General features: G+C 41.7%; 1 protein-coding gene and 1 non-coding gene across 2 annotated transcripts; both read left to right on the top strand.

Moving 5' to 3' along the window:
- Nucleotides 1-1,530: 1,530 nt before the first annotated feature.
- On the top strand, nt 1,531-16,671 carry XKRX (XK related X-linked). Its single transcript, XM_040466375.1, has 3 exons — nt 1,531-2,994; nt 7,521-7,789; nt 14,283-16,671. Exons 1-3 carry the CDS (start codon nt 2,660-2,662, stop codon nt 15,026-15,028), a joined length of 1,350 nt encoding a protein of 449 aa, XP_040322309.1. The 5' UTR covers nt 1,531-2,659; the 3' UTR covers nt 15,029-16,671.
- On the top strand, nt 6,695-6,801 carry LOC121024053 (U6 spliceosomal RNA). Its single transcript, XR_005787591.1, has one exon. It is a non-coding gene; the product is annotated as a U6 spliceosomal RNA (small nuclear RNA).
- Nucleotides 16,672-17,518: the final 847 nt, after the last annotated feature.

The raw sequence follows: 17,518 nt of genomic DNA, 5'->3' as shown, positions 1-17,518 counted from the left end.
CCTCCCCCCCCCCCCCTCAGTCTAAACTTCTGTTGGGTAGGCAGGGCAAACACAGAAACAGTTGAAGGCCTAGTGCAAGAAAGCTTGTGCCAGGAGCACAAAAAGAGAAAAGTGAGGGTTGGGGAGGAGAAAGGTTTCCTGGAGGAGGTAGTCGTTGAGCTGACCCTTGAAAGAAGTTTAGGGTTTGGATAAATGGAGAAAAGAGTGAAGGAGCCTGTAAATGACCTCAAGACACAGAGGTGGGAGTGAGCAAGGCAAGTATAATTAAATGAGAAAATTTGCTGGACTGGAGCAAAGAATGTGTGGTAGGGTAATGTGGACAATGAAGTTGGAGAGGTAAGCAGCATGGTGATAACAGAAAGCCTTTAATAGCATACAAAAGGAGTTGTTTAGGAACAAAGTAGGAAGGCCTTTTAGATTTGTGTATTTGGGGAGTGGTGAGGGCACAGGGAAGGAAGAAAGGCTAAAAGAAAAACTTTGGTCTCCCGTGCTAGCTTAACCAATTTATCCCATCTCAGCAAATTGAGATGAGATTGTCACCCTACTTGAGATCCATCTGAGGAACAGGTTCCTAAGAAGCCCCCCAGAAGCTCTTCCCCCTGTACTGTTGGTGGAGAACCCAGTTGGAAAGGTCAAGCCAATTAACACCCTATGTGAAGTGTTCTGCATGTTGGCCTGCCTTGTGAAAAGGAAAGGAGGAAGGATCAGCCTGTTAACCCAGCTGCTAGCACAGGTGCAGACCAAGATAGTGTGCCTGCTTCAAAGGCAACAACATTTAGACATTGATTTGTCCCCGAATCAGCCCTGGGGAAAGGGAACAGCAATTGCAGAAATCTTCAAATTCAACACCACGCCAAGAATAAATCTTTCTCGAGGCCATCATTTTGGTGGCTATTGTTGGCCAGTCCTCACATAGATTCTTTTTAATGACTTCCTGCAGCAAAAGGAGATTGGCACAGGAGGCTACATTTATATTATTACCAGGAGGCAGATGTTTTCTCTTTTTCTCTGGGATTTAGAATTATGCAAATGAAGGCATGAAAACAAAAGCTCAGTGAGGTGGGGGAGGGGTGATCTTAAGAATCCTGGCAATATTCTGAGCTCTGTAAGACATCCCTCTCAGTTTTTACTAGCGGTTCCTTTGGCTCGTCTCCAGTCTATTTAGAATTTGGCACGTCTTCAGAACCTTCCAGCCAAAGACCTGAAAGTTCATTTTAAAGTTCCTATCCTGGCCTCATCTTGCAAATGGGGAAATCAAGGCATATGAGTTTTCAGGTGTCTGTAGGCTGACCTTGAGTCCTGACACCCCACTAGCAGTTTCTATCTTACCTTTGCTGCACACAGTCTTGCCCAGAAAGGAAACTATGGCCCAATTGCCTCTCAGGTCTCCTCCGCCCCACCCCACCATGATATTATCTGGAGGGCAATAGGACCTAGGGAAGTTCAACCCTGAGTCAGACAGAGACGCACCTGCCTAACAGCGTGGGTTGAGCAAGTGTGCAAGCGTGCTAGTTCGGGAGGGCGGGGTAGAAGTGAGCGTCTGCTGCTTTTGGGGAAGAGGAAAGCTGTGGCTCCCTCTGGGATCCGGGGTTCGTGGTGGAAAGCGATTCCGAAGACTGGCCCAAGCCCTTTTTTGCCACGCCTCTCCGCCCGGCGCATCCTTGGGCTGCCTGCCCTGGAACTCGCAGGCTGGTTTTTTGCTCGGCCCCAGCTGTCCCTCCCACTTCGCCTGTCCCCGCCATAATTGCCTGAGTTCCTGAAGCCGCCGACCTCCCGCAGCTAGAACTGCAGACCAGGGAGGACCCCAGCGGCAGGCGGCACCCAAGAGTTTGGTGACATCTGCCTTTGCCCTCCGGGGCTGGCGTCCCGCACGTCGTGCTTCTAGCTAGCAAAGTTTCTCTGTAGAAAAGAAGTACGTTTAGCCTTGTGTTGATCCTACCGCGCGCGCCCTGCTTCTCTCCTGGGAGATTGGAGCTTGCGCTCTGGGCCCCGGCCTGCTAGCTGCCTTGGGGGCGGGGCTTGGGGAATCCGTGGAGTCCCCCGAGTACCCTCGACTCTTCGCACGTCCTGGAGAGAGCGCCGGCGAGCAGGCAAGCTAATAGCCAGAGCCTAGCGATGGCTAGGATACCTGGGCACTGAAATGAACCCCCGAAGGGACGCTCAGGCTGCACCCGCTCTTCCGCCCTGGTTCAGTTCTCGGCCGGTTTGAGAGGGATACTGGTCAGGACTCGTCCGGAGTAGCTGCCGAGTGTTGGTGCCGGGACAGAGTGGCTACCCCCCTCCCTGGGGGGGCTGCGCCAAGAAGCGGCACAGGAAACAGCAGTCCCCATGGCCTTTCACGTGCCTGGAATTGGACTTCGGACTGGGCGCTAAAATGCTTGCTTTTGCCTTGCCCAGGTTTCACAGCACGTATGTGGACGATTGGAATCCTGGGCCAATGAAGAGTCAAGTTCAAAGTGGTACTTCTGGACTCACCATCCCAGACTCCAAGTGTAACTTGAGACTAGGAAGAGGGGTCTCCTGCTCTAACAGATCTCCGTTCTGGAATTGTACTTGACAGCTCTCTTCACCGATACTTGAACTGCAGTGGCTACAGGGTTTCCTTGGGTGGGGTGGGGGTTGCTCTGAAGACCAGACTGCAACACTCAGAACCTCGACAATGGACCGAGTTTTTGAAATTCCTGAGGAGCCTAACATGGATCCAATTTCATCTCTGGAGGAAGATGTCATCCGTGGGGCCAACCCCCGATTTACCTTTCCATTTGGCATCCTCTTCTCTACCTTTTTGTACTGTGGGGAGGCTGCATCTGCCTTGTACATGGTTAGAATCTATCGTAAGAATAGTGAAACCTACTGGATGACATACACCTTATCCTTCTTTATGTTTTCATCCATTATGGTCCAGTTGACCCTCATTTTTGTCCACAGAGATCTGGCCAAAGACAAGCCGCTATCATTGTTTATGCATCTAATCCTCTTGGGACCTATTGTCAGGTGAGCAACTTTTTACTTTTAAAAAAAAATTTAATTATTTATTTTTGAGAGAGAGAGCGTGCACGAGTGGGGGAGGGGCAGAAAGAGAGGGAGAAACAATCTGAAGCAGGCTCCAGGCTCTGAGCTGTCAGCACAGAGCCGGATGCAGGGCTCAAACTCACGAACTGGGAGATCATGACTTGAGCCAAAGTGGGACACTTAGCCGACTGAATTATCTAGGCACCCCTGTGAGCAACTTTTGAATTTCTCCCCCATCCGATTTATGCAGAGAAAGATGAAGCTAATATTCACAAGACTGAAACTGTGTCTCTGATCTAATCATTTCTCCCATTCCGTTCCACTCTTGGCTTCCCTGCCTACCATCTAAAAAAAACTTTATCTGAAACCTTAAATGCCACCGCAATGAACATGTGCCATGTACCTATGTTGTAAAACCAGGTACGGTACCACTGATAAGACTTCATTAGACAGTGTTTGCTATTTGGATTTGAATTGTGAAAATTGGTATCGGGAGGACCAGCTGATGAGGTCAACCTGTGCACACGGGCCGTAACTTCAGAGTGTGTTAGTTTGACTCTGCCTTTTAAAACACTCTATAAATTGGATCTCACATTCAATTTCCTTAACCTGAGCTGCTTGGGCTGGTGCTGCTGCCATTTCCAAATTTTCCAGAGTTATTTGGCATCCAGGAAATATTTTAAGCTATCTGTGGTTGTCTAGTACCCCAACCCATTGTAGTTCATTTTTTAAATGTTTATTTTTGAAAGAGAGCATGAGTGGGGAGGGGCAGAGAGAGAGAGGGAGACACAGAATCCAAAGCAGGCTCCAGGCTCTGAGCTGTCAGCACAGAGCCTGATGTGGGGCTTGAACTCATGAACCACAAGATCATGACCTGAGCCTGAGCCAAAGGAAGTCGGAAACTTAACCAACTGAGCCACCCAGGCACCCTGTAGTTCATTTTCTGTATTGGTTCATCAGTCTCCTGTTTATCACTTTGTATCTTTCTGCAATAAAGGTACGTGGTTAGAGGGGGCAAAGAAAGATAGTCCATCTCTCCATCTGGATACTGTAGCGCAATATAATAGTATCAAGTCTTTCCATTAAGATTGCCTTGAAGGGATGAGAATGTGCCTTATCTTAGGGAGACAGGCATCTGTGTCAGCAGTCTCATCTGGATGCTATGAGATTTTCAAGGTAGGGAGACATTGCAAAACTTATGAAGTCAGGAGGAAGGAATGGACCAGGTTTGTCTTGATTGCAAGAGAGGCAGAAACCTGCAATCAGCTGAAGAATGTGTCAGAGTGTTGATGTAATTGCAGTGGGAAGATATTTCATCATTACAGAACTAAACACAGTGAGAAACTGTTTAAGGATGGAACTCCCCTACTTAAAAAAAAAATTTAAATCAATTTATGTTCAAGGAGGGATTGATCAGGCTCCATTAGAGAAAATATTGGATATCAACAGAAATAGTAGTCTGGAATTCCAGTGGCTTGGAGTCTAGTCCTGTGTCATTGACTAGTTGCACGGCTTTGGTGAAATTTCTGAAAATGCCTTAGGCCCCAGTTTCTTCATCTGTACAATAAATGGGTTGGGCTAGATCATGGGTCTCAAAGACAAATGCTTACAAGGGCCAGGCAGGTCTCATAAATGAGTGAAGCAGGCCAAGTATGGGAAAACCAGTAGCTTCAATGTGTGAAGATAAAGGAAAACAAAATCTCAGTGTTAGAGAAATAGTATAGAGCGGTGGATAGCAGTGGCAAGATGGAGTCTGCATGATTTGCCTAAAGGAGGCAGCTGCACTACATTTCCAACCCATTGTTACACTGTTAGAATTTAGACATAATGTTGCCAGATTCCCCAACTTTTCAGGAGGAGATTCCAAGACAGGATATTATATGAAACATCATTTTAAATTTTGGTGATTTGACTCATTACATAAAAACACAGTATGGGCCAAACCATAGCTGTTGGTGAGATGTGACTCAGCTGGCCTATATGCACCCTTCGGACTAAGGAATCCAAAGGTCCTTTCCAATTCTAAATCTTTGAAGGTAAGCTGCAACAGACCTCATCTTGACCTTGGCAAAGAAATTTATCGATGTCACTAGAGGAGCAAGGAAACCATTCTTCTCTCCCTTTTCAAATGCAGTATATTGAATTAACAGATCAAGCACTGTCAAGATACAAATTTCAGCAAGTCCTGCCCCAGTCCATAGTTTAGACTTCCCTCCTTTGCTTTGTGGGCTCCCAAGCCATCTTTGATGTGGATGCTCCATTTGGAGTGTTGTGTACTGTATTTCGTTTTTGTTATTTAGCTTTCACTAGAAATGATTGGAAAGCATGTATAATCTCAGCTAACCTGACAGCAGGGAAGAAATATTAAAAGCTCGTAAATTGTATCCTTGATATGCTTATTTTCAAGGCAAATTACTTTTTGGTAGAGAGGAACTTGATTAGTGCTATTAGGCACATGGAGGGAGGTATTTAGAGGGCCTGGCTCCCTTATCTGAAAAGCAAAGCTACTTCTGAAAATGAAAATGTACTCTAATTTACTGAAGCTTAGAAGCAAGGCAAACACCCTTACTTAAACTAGTAAACAGCCTTTAGAAGCATAAACAGAATGCTTTGTGTCACTACCTCCCCCAATATTTTATTCAGGAATAGCACTGATGAGCCTTGGTTAAAAATCTAAAATCTTTTGTTGTAAACGCATTTAGCTTTTTTCTACTCTGTTCTCTCTTCCTTCCATCTTTTCCTCTCCCAGATTTTAGAGTTTGAAACATCATGCTTCAGAATAACACATATGCCCCAGTCTCAAAGGATCCTGTGGAGAATGGCAGCCAGCACATATTCCAAACCTTCCTACTGGGAGCCAAAGGCCTAGAAAGCATATAAATCTCTGAGCTCATCTTTAGCCTATTTTTTCCATTAAATTACATTGCCATTATGATCATCCTCTCCTCCCATCATTTCTCACCCTGCATTCTTTTCTTCCTTCTTACTCTTTCATTTGCTCAGAAAATATTGATCAAATACTCACCATGTGGTAAGTGTGGTGGGTAAGATAAATACAACCCATGCCCTTAATCAGGAAAGATGGCTTAATTTTCACCATAGCTGTTCTTATCATAATGGTCCACAGTTTCCCTTCCTGTCAGGGTGAGTGGAGGAAGTGATAACTAAGGTGTTCTGAAACAAAATGTTCTAGTTGCTTTTCTTCTATTCACCACATCAGAATTGCTTACAGATTTCTGATTTACATGGGGGAGATGGGAGGGATACAGCAGGAAATATTGTCTTATCGCTATCACACTTATCACTAAGGTTGGTAGGCTCTCATAAGGATGTTTTCCTCTTGTAAATAAAGAAGTTTAAAAGGTTTTTGGCACCAGATAGGTCAAGAGGCCCCCCTGAAGCAACTTTTAGAGCTTTTGATGTTCCCTAGGTATGCAGCACATTCAGTTCTGAGTTGTCAAGTCTTTTAAGTACCTTTGTTATTGAGTGGCATCACTGTATAGCTGATGTGTTTTCTAGATGTAAGACGTTTTGGCAAGACAGTTATAGTTGTCAGCTTTGTCTTGAAAAAAGCAGAACTCAAAAGCCCCAAGTATGGAGGTAAATGCTTTGCATAAAGAAAACTTTACCTCAGGAACTTGAGGTGTTATGAAAACCAGGGCCTTTAAGAACCTTCATCATTGTGCTCACTTTGGCAGCACATATACTAAAATTGGAATGATACAACGAAGATTAGCATGGTCTCTGCACAAGGATGACCTGCAAATTCATGAAGCGTTCCATATTTTTTGTATGTAATTGATGAATTACTTAATTGTACTGAAATCAATATTGCACTGTATGTTAACTGACTAGAATTTAAAAGTTTGGAAGGAAAAAAAATCACCCACAGAGTCTTAAAAAAAAACTTTATCATTTTCTCTCACATTATTTACATAATATCTTTGTGTTCAAGGTACTTTTCTACCATAGTCCTATTTTTTTATTTAAAAATTTTTAATGTTTATTTTTGATAGAGATAGAGCATGAGCATGGGAGGGGCAGAGAGAGAGGGAGACACAGAATCTGAAGCAGACTTCAGGCTCTGGGCTGTCAGCACAGAGCCCGCTGTGGGGCTCAAACCCACAAACCGTGAGATCAGAACCTGAGCTGAAGTAGGATGCTTAACCAACTGAGCCACCCAGGTTCCCCTACCATATACCTGTTCTTGAGACAAAGCAATTCCTTAAATCTTCAAAAAAAAAAAAAAAACCCCCCCAAAAAGGGTTTTTTAAAACAGTAGATTACCAAATGGGACAAAAAAAAAAAAAAAAAAGAATTAAGACTCAAGTAACTTATAGAAGGCATGACCAACTCTTTGATTCATGACAAATGAGTAGAATGGGAAAAAAGGAATGGTAAAAAGTAGCACAAACTCCCCAAGTTTATGTATTATTCTCTCACCCCCACTACAGCCTTCCTTCCCAGGACAGCTTTAGTTAAGTGCCTGTGATGCTTTACTTCCACAGATGTTTGGAGGCCATAATTAAGTACCTCACACTGTGGAAGAAAGAGGGGCAGGAGGAGCCCTATGTCAGCCTCACCCGAAAGAAGATGCTAATAAATGGCGAGGAGGTGCTGATAGAATGGGAGGTGGGCCACTCCATCCGGACCCTGGCTATGCACCGCAATGCCTACAAACGTATGTCACAGATCCAAGCCTTCCTGGGCTCAGTGCCCCAGCTGACCTATCAGCTCTATGTGACTCTGATCTCTGCAGAGGTCCCCCTGGGTAGAGGTGAGTAGGGTCAGGAGAGGGGAGGGCTCCATTTAAATCAGGGGTCGTAGAACTTTAGACCTGACATGATCTCACGGTCTGTGAGTTCGAGCCCCATGTAGGGCTCTGGCTCAGCTCAGAGCCTGGATCCTGTTTCAGATTCTGTGTCTCCCTCTTTCTCTCTCCTCCCCTGCTCATGCTGTCTCTCTCTTCTCAAAAATAAATAAACGGTAAAAAAAAATTTTTTAATAAAAAAAGGAACTTCAGACCTGAGCTATCTAATATACTGGCCTCACGTAGTTATTTAAATTAAAATGAAAAATAAAAAAATTACTTCCTCAGTCATACTAGCCACATTTTAAATGTTCACTAGCTGTCTGTGATTAGTGGTTACTGTATTGGACAGCACAGGTATTACACAACATTTCCACCATTGCACAAAGTTCTGGTGGACAGCACTGTTAGAGAACTTCAGGAGCCAGACATTTAGGCCTCCCACATTTCTTAAACTGGGGTAATCCATTTAGACTAACAATAAACTCTCTCTGGGCCCAGAAGAAGCTGATAATACCAGAACTCAGTAGGACATTTTCCCTAGCCCAGGGTGTTTAAAGTATACTAACGTTTTTTTTTGTTTGATTTGCTTTAGGGATGGTCATCTTTTAATAAGAGTTTCCCAAATATTACTGATCATGAGAAAACATATTGCTGAATGAAAGCCCCTTTAAAATATATATATATATATCTCCTACTCAGACCTGATTCACTCTCTGTGGGGAGGCCAGGAATCTGTATCTTTTTTAAATACCCCAGTTGATTCTGAGCAGCTGCATTTGGGAACCACTGATGTCATCACTCCAGTGGGGAGAAGGAAAAGGGGTGTGGAATGAATCCTGATGAGAATGAGGCTTGCTCCCAGTTCTGACCTTCTGTGTGATTTGGGGAGTAAGTTACCCAAGAGGTCACAGTCTTAATTTTCCACTTGTAAAAGAGGGCTCCTGAGATGAGTAAGACCTCTAGGAGAGGAGGAAATGTGAGTCAGTGTTTTCAAAGTCAAGATAAAGTACTGTTAATGAGTTTTAACAGCCCAAGATTAGCTTCATCTGCTTGGGTTGGAGCTTGTACAGCTGTGAGTACAGCTTTGAACCATTTCCTCATTATTAGATACTGATCCTGTGTGGCAAAGCCCCATGCCGCAAATAAATGTAAAGAGGGAATTTGTTCCCTTTTCTCCACTACAAATTGTTCATGATGTTCTGTTGGTCTTGATGCTTTTTACATACCTAGAATTGACAATAGTGTGAAAAAGATATGATGATGTTTTTCCTCCTGAGAATTTTGAAGGTCATCAAATCATCTAATTAAAATATTTATACATTACAAAAGTAATACATGCACAAACCAATTGACCTACAAGTAGTCCTATATGCATAGAAAATTTCTGGAAAGATATGCAAGAAACCATTTACCTCTGGGCAGTGAAAATGAGAAGTCCGTTGACTTTTACCTTTTACTTTATATCCTTCTATATGGTTTGAAATGTATATGGTTTAAAATTTTTACTATGACCATGTGTTACTGTTTTTAGTCCTTATTTTTTTAATTATAAAAATCAGACATGATTATAGTAAAAATTCAAAACCACACAGAATATATATATGAAATAAGAGATGTAATTTTGCTCCCCAAAGGTAATCTCTGTTAACTATTCAGTATACATCCTTCCAGACTTATTTTTTTACTATATAAACATACATACAATATATACATCTATGTACTTTTGTCAAAAAGGACTGTATTAATCATTTTGTTCAGCAACATGACTTTTTCAAAAGTATGCCAATCTATTTTTCTTTATTGGTTATTTATATATGTATATATAATGTACATTTTCCTTATATGAATTGGACCATTCTTTCTTGTTCCCTAATCTATTGGTAGGATTAAAGTTTGTTTCTAATTTTTCCATTCAAATAAGTTTTTTCTAATTCTAAACTGCTCCAGTGAAGATCTTTCTAAGTATCTGTGTACTGGAATGAGACATCATAGGCTAAATTCTTAGCAATAGAAGTACTGGGTGAAAGGATATGCATGTTTGGAATTTTATCAGAGAGCCCTCCCAAAAGATTGTATGAATTTATATTCCCACATGTAGTGTATGAATGTGCTTTTTCTTTATATGTTAATATTATTTAGTTGTATAATTATAAAATTAAAAAACTGACTAGTTAAATCACTTGCTTTAAATTGTGAGGGAAGCTGAACATCTTTTCATGGTTGGTTCGTGTGTTCTTTAAATTGTTTATGTTCTTACTGACACTTTTTAGTGGGTTGTCTTTTGCTTATTAATTTGTAGGAGTTATTTTCTTATTCTGGTATTAATCCTTTCTCTGCTGTAGATAAATGTGTATGTATACATTTGTGTAATGTTTTATATGTGTGTACATATATACATTTTAAAAGTGCATTGGGGTGTCTGAGTGGCTCAGTCCATTAAGTGTTGGACTTTGGCTCAGGTCATGATCTCACAGTTCGTGGGTTCGAGCCCCACATCGGGGTCTGTGCTGACAGCTCAGAGCCTGGAGCCTGCTTCAGATTCTGTGTCTCCCTCTTTCTCTCTCTGCTCCTCCCTCACTCCCATTCTTTCTCTCTCTCTCAAAAATATTAAATTAATTTTTGTATTAAAATTTTTTTCATTAATGTTTTTTTATTTATTTTTGAAGGAGAGAGAGAGACAGAGCATGAGTGGGGGAGGAACAGAGAGAGAGGGAGACACAGAATTCGAAGCAGGCTCCAGGCTCTAAGCTGTCAGCACAGAGCCCGATGTGGGGCTCGAACCCACGAACTGTGAGATCATGACCTGAACCGATGTCAGACGCTTAATCGACTGAGCCACCCAGGGGCCCCAACATTAAAAAAATGATTTAAAAGTACATGTACATGTTATACATGTAAAAGGTGTGACATACATGTGCAACACACCATATAAGATACACAATATAATTATATATTCTGGCTTTCTGAAGTATTAAATTTTTATGTATTTAAGTTCCTTGTTGCTTTTAGATTGTGTGTACTTCTTACAAAGGCCTTTAACAGCTCCTGTTAGGTCAATTTAGCCTAATCTTCCAAATAGATGAATTTCCACAATCAATTTGTCACTTCTCCCACCAAAACACAAAACAATAACACCAACAAAAGAAAAAAACAACATTTCATTGAGACTGTATATTGGGATTGCGTTTAATTATTTAGGTTATTTTGGAGGGAATTTACATCTTTACAGGATCAATTGGTTTCATATTAGAAGATGATATATCTCTCCATTTTGTTAAATATTTTTAAGTCACTGTATTGAGGTATTATTGACAAAAGTCTCTACCTATTTAAACTTATCCACTTTGATGAATCTGGAGATAAGTATACATCCGTGAAATATCACCACAATCTATACCATAAGTGTGCAAGGCCTATAGCAAGAAAACTATACAAGTTTACTGAAGTACATTAAAAAATATGTAATGAAATGTACTTTAGTGAAGTTGTATAATTTTCTTCCTGTAGGTTTTGCACATTTTTGTAAGGCTTATTTCTATGTATTCCATTAATTTTTAAATCACCTGACTTCCTAAGTGTCAGGGTAGTGACTAAGTAGGGGAAATGCATGTATTACACATTTTGGAAACAGGGAATGATGATAATGATAGGAGCTAGCAGATAGCATTTACTGTGTTCTGAACATTGCTCTAAACCCTTTATAAGTGATTATTTTAATTTTTACAACAGCCCTGTGATATAATTATTGTCATCCCCATTTTAACAAATGGGGAAAGAGGGTCCCTGAGAGGTTAAGAAAATTCCCCATGGTTTCATAAGTAATAGTTGGAAAAGATTGGACTGGACTCCAGGATGTCTGCCTGCAGAACCCATGTTTCTAGTCGTATATCGCTATACAAAGAATATAAGGGAAACTTTCTCCAAGGCCTTGTTTTAGATTCTTTGGTGATTTCTCCTATTAAAAACTTTCTGACAATACCATCTCTTAAGGTTTTGCAACCAGTTTTTTGGTTTTGTTTTCCTCATTTTCATCCACTCTTCTGTCTTCTTCTTGCTATCCCTTTTCTAATCTCTTTTTCTGTTGGAGGCCATCTGGATCAGTGTAGATGAGCAAATTCACTAACAGCATTATGATATCTTATGGCATGAGTCTATTTGTAGGGAGACAGATGGAAGGTGTTTTTACATTTATGGGAAGCATCAGGCTTTCTTCCTTGTATTACATTACTATCAATAAATGAGTTTTAAGGGAAAGCATCACCACACTTAGCTACATGTATATACACTCTGATGTTCCCAAGTCCACAAGGAGCTTCAATTCTTAAGGCTGGGACTAAGAGTGGTTTATAATGCTGAATATATCAAATCACTATGTTGTACACCTTAAACTAATACAATATTATATGTCAATTATATCTCAATAAACATGGAAAAATAATAAAAATAAGGCTAAGGGTAGACACTTCAAGAGAATCTCTCATTCCAGTCTTTGAGATTCCAACACTCTACTTAGAGCTGAAAAGGATCTTGCAAACAAAGCTGTGCTGCTTTTTGGGTTTCCATGGGGAAGCCTTCACTTTTCTTGCAGATTAAGTTGACATCTCCATGCCTCCAGTTACCTGGATCCAGTATTTTTATGGGAACAGAAAGTTCCAGCTTTTTTTTTTTTTTTTTTTTGGATGAGTTACCCCTCAGGCCTCTCACTCTCCTTGAGAGCACTAGATTTTTCTTAGTGATTGGTATTCTTTGATAGAAAGGAGTAAAAATAAAGGGCCATTGTGTGACTTATAGTTGAGACTTCATGTAGCAAGTTATGGAGCACCCTGACCCTTGAGGGCCAACTCTATATAGTCGTATGGATGTTATGGGCTATGATTTTTTTTTTTAATTTTTAAACCACTCTGGTAGAATTTTGGAGATTCCTAAAATATACCAAAGCACCTGGGTGATAAATTGATATTGCTGATGATTAATGCAAACAATTCTAGAGTAACTCAGTAAATTGGGGAATTAAGGCACATAGATATTCAGTGACTTTCACACAGCTTTCACAGAGCTGAACCAAAGGCTTCTAATTGTAGATATGTTATGCTGCCTTTCTAAACTCAGAATTCCTCATTAATTCCACAAACAGTTAGCACCTACTATGTTCCAGGCAGTATGTTAGACTCTGGGGATACAGGCAGTGAACAAAATAGACATGATCTTTTCTGCCTTCATGGAATTTACAGTATACATTCTGACACATTCTACAAGCACATACAAAATTAGTTCCTTAAAGAGGATGTATGCCAAAGAAGGGACATCTATAATCAAAGGCACTCCCATGAATTTCCTAGGACTGGATTTTTTCAGAACTCCTTCTGCCTTCATTGTTTGCTCAAAAGCCTGTTTCATCAAGTGGATGCTGCCCTATCCCCTTTATATATGCTCTTCTTTTGTTAGTGACCTCTCAATGCTAGTTTTGGGATCCACTGTTTTTAAAAAGTTCATTTTGGGGCGCCTGGGTGGCGCAGTTGGTTAAGCGTCGGACTTCAGCCAGGTCACGATCTCGCGGTCCGTGAGTTCGAGCCCCGCGTCAGGCTCTGGGCTGATGGCTCGGAGCCTGGAGCCTGTTTCCGATTCTGTGTCTCCCTCTCTCTCTGCCCCTCCCCCATTCATGCTCTGTCTCTCTCTGTCCCAAAAATAAATAAACGTTGAAAAAAAAAAAAAGTTCATTTTGTGGGGTGCCACAGTCAAACCTCTGACTCTTGATTTCCACTCAGGTTATGATCTCACAGTTTTGTGAGTTTGAGCCCCATGTTGGGCTCTGTGCTGACAGCACAGAGCCTGCTTGGGATTCTCTCTCCCTCTTTCTCTGCCCCTTCCCCACTCAGGCTCTCTTTGTCTCTCTGAAGTAAATAAACTTTACAAAGTTCATTTTGTATGTTTAGATGATTATTAAAGTATTACAGTGTGTGTTAATTGTGGGAAATTTAGAAAATAGAAAAAAAGGTTTTTAAAAGTGGTATAATACCTATCACAAAAAAATATATTTCAGTTTATTCCCATTTTTTTCTGTGCATGCTGTTTTCTTTTTAAAAAAATTTTGTTTAATATTTGAGAGAGAGAGCTTGCACACCTGAGCAGAGGAAGGACCAGAGGGAGAGGAGAGAGAGACTCCCAAGCAGGCTCTAAACTGTCAGCATGAAGCCTAATGCAGGGCATTATCTCACGAACTGTGAGATGACCTGAGCCAAAACCAAGAGTCAGACACTTAACTGACTGAGCCACCCAGGCACCCCTGTGCATGCTGTTTTCTGTGCTAACATAGCTGTGTTCATACGCGAGTTTGCTGTTAACTGGGCCCTCAAGTCTCACCTATGACCTCTCTGGACCTCTGGGTCAGAGTCTATGTTTCACCAACATAGTCTGATTGTCAATTTTTTCTGTTTTTTTTTTTGTTTGTTTTTTACAGCTGTGCTAATGGTCTTTTCCCTGATATCTGTCACCTATGGGGCTACCCTCTGCAATATGTTGGCTATCCAGATCAAGTATGATGAATACAAGATTCGCCTTGGGCCATTAGAAGTCCTCTGCATCACCATCTGGCGGACATTGGAGATCACTTCCCGCCTCGTGATTCTGGTGCTCTTCTCAGCCACATTGAAATTGAAAGCTGTGCCCTTCTTATTGCTTGACTTCCTGATCATCCTCTTTGAGCCTTGGGTGAAGTTCTGGAGGAGTGGTGCCCAGATGCCCAATAACATTGAGAAAAATTTCAGCCGGGTCGGCACCCTGGTGGTGCTGATTTCTATTACCGTCCTCTATGCTGGCATCAACTTCTCTTGCTGGTCAGCTTTGCAGTTGAAATTGGCAGATAGGGACCTTGTTGACAAAGGTCAGAACTGGGGACATATGGGCCTGCACTATATTGTGAGATTGGTAGAAAATGTGATCATGGTTTTGGTTTTCAAGTTCTTTGGAGTGAAAGTGTTGCTGAATTACTGTCATTCCTTGATTGCTTTGCAGCTCATCATTGCTTATCTGATTTCCATTGGCTTCATGCTCCTTTTCTTCCAGTACTTGCACCCATTGCGATCACTCTTTACCCACAATGTAGTAGACTACCTCCATTGTGTCTGCTGCCACCAGCACCCCCGGGGCAGGGTTGAGAACTCAGAACCATCCTGTGATGCTGAAGCAAGGCAAAGCATTGTCTGATTCTATCTTCTGGGTATTTGGGGATAGGTTGGATTTTGCCAAGAGCAACTGTGAAATTGAAGGAGAGGATGAGGCTCATAGGTGAGTACCCACCGGGACATTTTCTTAAATTTTCTGGTAAACCTATAAGAAGAAAGAGCAGCTCCCAGATAGGTTTTATTTCCTTAAGATTGACTGCTATGTTTGGAAACCAGGGTAGCTGTTATATACCTAGTAGGGCCGAGGATATGGTAAACACCCCTCCCACCCAGGTCAGTTGTCTGGCTGCCCTTGGGGATAATTTATCTCCAAGCACTTTAGGCTTTCTGTGTGTGATATTGTAGCTCTGTTCATTTGCTTGAGGCATTACTGAGCTTTCCTATGGTTGAAAGCCCAGAATCCCACTAGAATATATCCTGACTGATAAGAGGTTGTGACAACTTGCTAGCTATCAGTACCTCCCAGGAAACTGGCTGATTAATGTGGAACCTGTAACTGTAAGCCTGGCTGGCTTTTCAAAAATCCAAGGAGAAACTCTGGTTTAAAAAGAAAACCCCATTAAAAGAGCCGCTCCTCAAACAAGTTATTTCTCCATCAGGATTTTACTAGTGATCATTCATCAAAAACTTCTCTTTTCTAGCGTCTCTTCATAGGCACACTCTGAGGAGGGAGTGCCTAGTAGGATCCTTCAGGGCATAAGCCAGAATGACTCTTTTTCATGGATCTGCATAGGCCTCCCTCCAGCTTATGGAATGGAGTGGTTGAGTAAAATCTCTCACTTGGAGCCTCATTTTCAGGAATTCCCTCCAAACTGGCCTTTCTGTGCGCTTGGTGTTTTACTAGTTGATGTGGATCTCAGAAGAGGTGAACTGTAATTGAAAATGTTTCTAACGTATGGGAGAAACGAAGATTGCTTTGTGTCTCCTACTGTTCTGAGTATTTTGTTGTTATTTTATTTTTAGGAGAGAGAGAAGGGGACGTTACCTTCATGTGGTTTGGGGTTTGGATGGTGGCTAATACTCCAAGGTAGAGTAAAGGCAGAGGAGGGAAACCAGATCACATTAAATCATCATTGGTACTGGTTTTTGCCCACAGGATTTTATTTTCTAATAAGTAAATGTTTATCAACCCTCTGCTCATTCCCACACCCCTGGTGGATGAATGCATCCACCTTTCTTGGGTGTCTCGGTGTTTACATCTCCTATCAGTTGGGCATGTTAATGGGAATGCCAGCCAGATGCCTCTAAAGTAATCAAGGAATTGAGGTTAGTATGACCACTGCCTATTGGGACATGGTATCCCAGCATTTACCTAACTAATGCTTACCCCTCACAGACCAGGAAAGTGAGAATTCCTAGTAGCACGTCCCAGTTATTGCTACCACAGTGCTGTGAGAAACCGCAAACAATCTGACCTAAAGCTTCTCATCCCCATCCAGTTTTACTCTTGGGATCATGTTAAGAATTTATCTTTAGCCATTTCCCTTCCTTTGACCCAATGTCAGGACATGATGGTGGAGGAGCTCCCTCTTTTAAGTAACAGGGCTATTAGCCAGAATTGTCCTATTTCCTGGCATGTCTAGTGTGGTTTTCCCATCTTCAACCATTGTTTGGGGCTAAAAGGATTGGATAATTAATTTGGGGGAGAGTAAATTGACTTGCTTTGGAGCAGTGAATATTTTCTTTTTCAATCCAATTTCTCATTTTATCTCTGATGAAGGGACTTAGCAGTGTGAGCTTTTTATGACAACAACCTATTTCTGACTTTGTTGTTTAAGGTGATTTTGAAAGAATCTATTAGGCCTCCAGACAAACCCACTGTCTCTTTGGAATTCAAGCAAAAATTTCTTTCCAGTGGTTAATATACCCTTACATTAAAATCAGAAGTGGTATAGAACTATAATTTGGCCTATAAAAGTCATGTGAATCAGTTTCTTAAGGTACAGGTGCTATGGGAACACAGCAACACACACTGAGCCAGGCAGGCCAATTAGAGCTAGAGTAGAGATACATGGGGCAGAAAAATGTGCCTTTCTACTAGACTAGACATATTTTTTCCCAGGTATCCTCCCCAGCCTCAGTAACCTAATATCTCTGGAATGCTGGGAGTTCAGGGTGAGGGGTGTGAATCAGCTTCCAGCCTGAAAAACCTGCTGTCCTTACCCAAAGAGAAGAGATTGTAATAATACATTATGCAAATGAATTCTCAGAACCTCCTATAGGTGCTGGCCTTTCTGTTTCATAGCAATCTTCTAGATACACAGGAAAAGGAGGAGTTTCAGAATATGGTGTTGGGGCAAGGGAAATGCTTACATCTGCAAACACCTCTTTTTTAAGTTTATTTATTTATTTTGAGGTATAGAACATGCACACGTGGAAGGGACAGAGAGAAAGAGAATCTCAGGTTGCACACTGTCAGTGCAGAGCCTGATGTGGGGCTTGATCCCACAAACCATGAGATGACCTGAGGCAAAATCAAGAGTTGGACACTTAACTGACTGAACCACCCAGG

The sequence above is a fragment of the Herpailurus yagouaroundi genome, unplaced genomic scaffold (assembly GCF_014898765.1).
Source record: "Herpailurus yagouaroundi ecotype Mexico unplaced genomic scaffold, PumYag 40326, whole genome shotgun sequence".
NCBI lineage: Eukaryota > Metazoa > Chordata > Mammalia > Carnivora > Felidae > Herpailurus > Herpailurus yagouaroundi.
The sequence above is the reverse complement of the archived record's forward strand: the minus strand, read 5'-3'. Positions and strand labels throughout refer to the sequence as shown.

Coding starts and splice junctions, on each gene's coding strand:
- XKRX (XM_040466375.1), top strand. CDS start 2,660: ATGGACCGAGTTTTTGAAATTCCTGAGGAGCCTAACATGGATCCAATT. Junction 2,995..7,520: donor CTCTTGGGACCTATTGTCAG/GTGAGCAACTTT, acceptor TTACTTCCACAG/ATGTTTGGAGGCCATAATTA. Junction 7,790..14,282: donor AGAGGTCCCCCTGGGTAGAG/GTGAGTAGGGTC, acceptor TGTTTTTTACAG/CTGTGCTAATGGTCTTTTCC.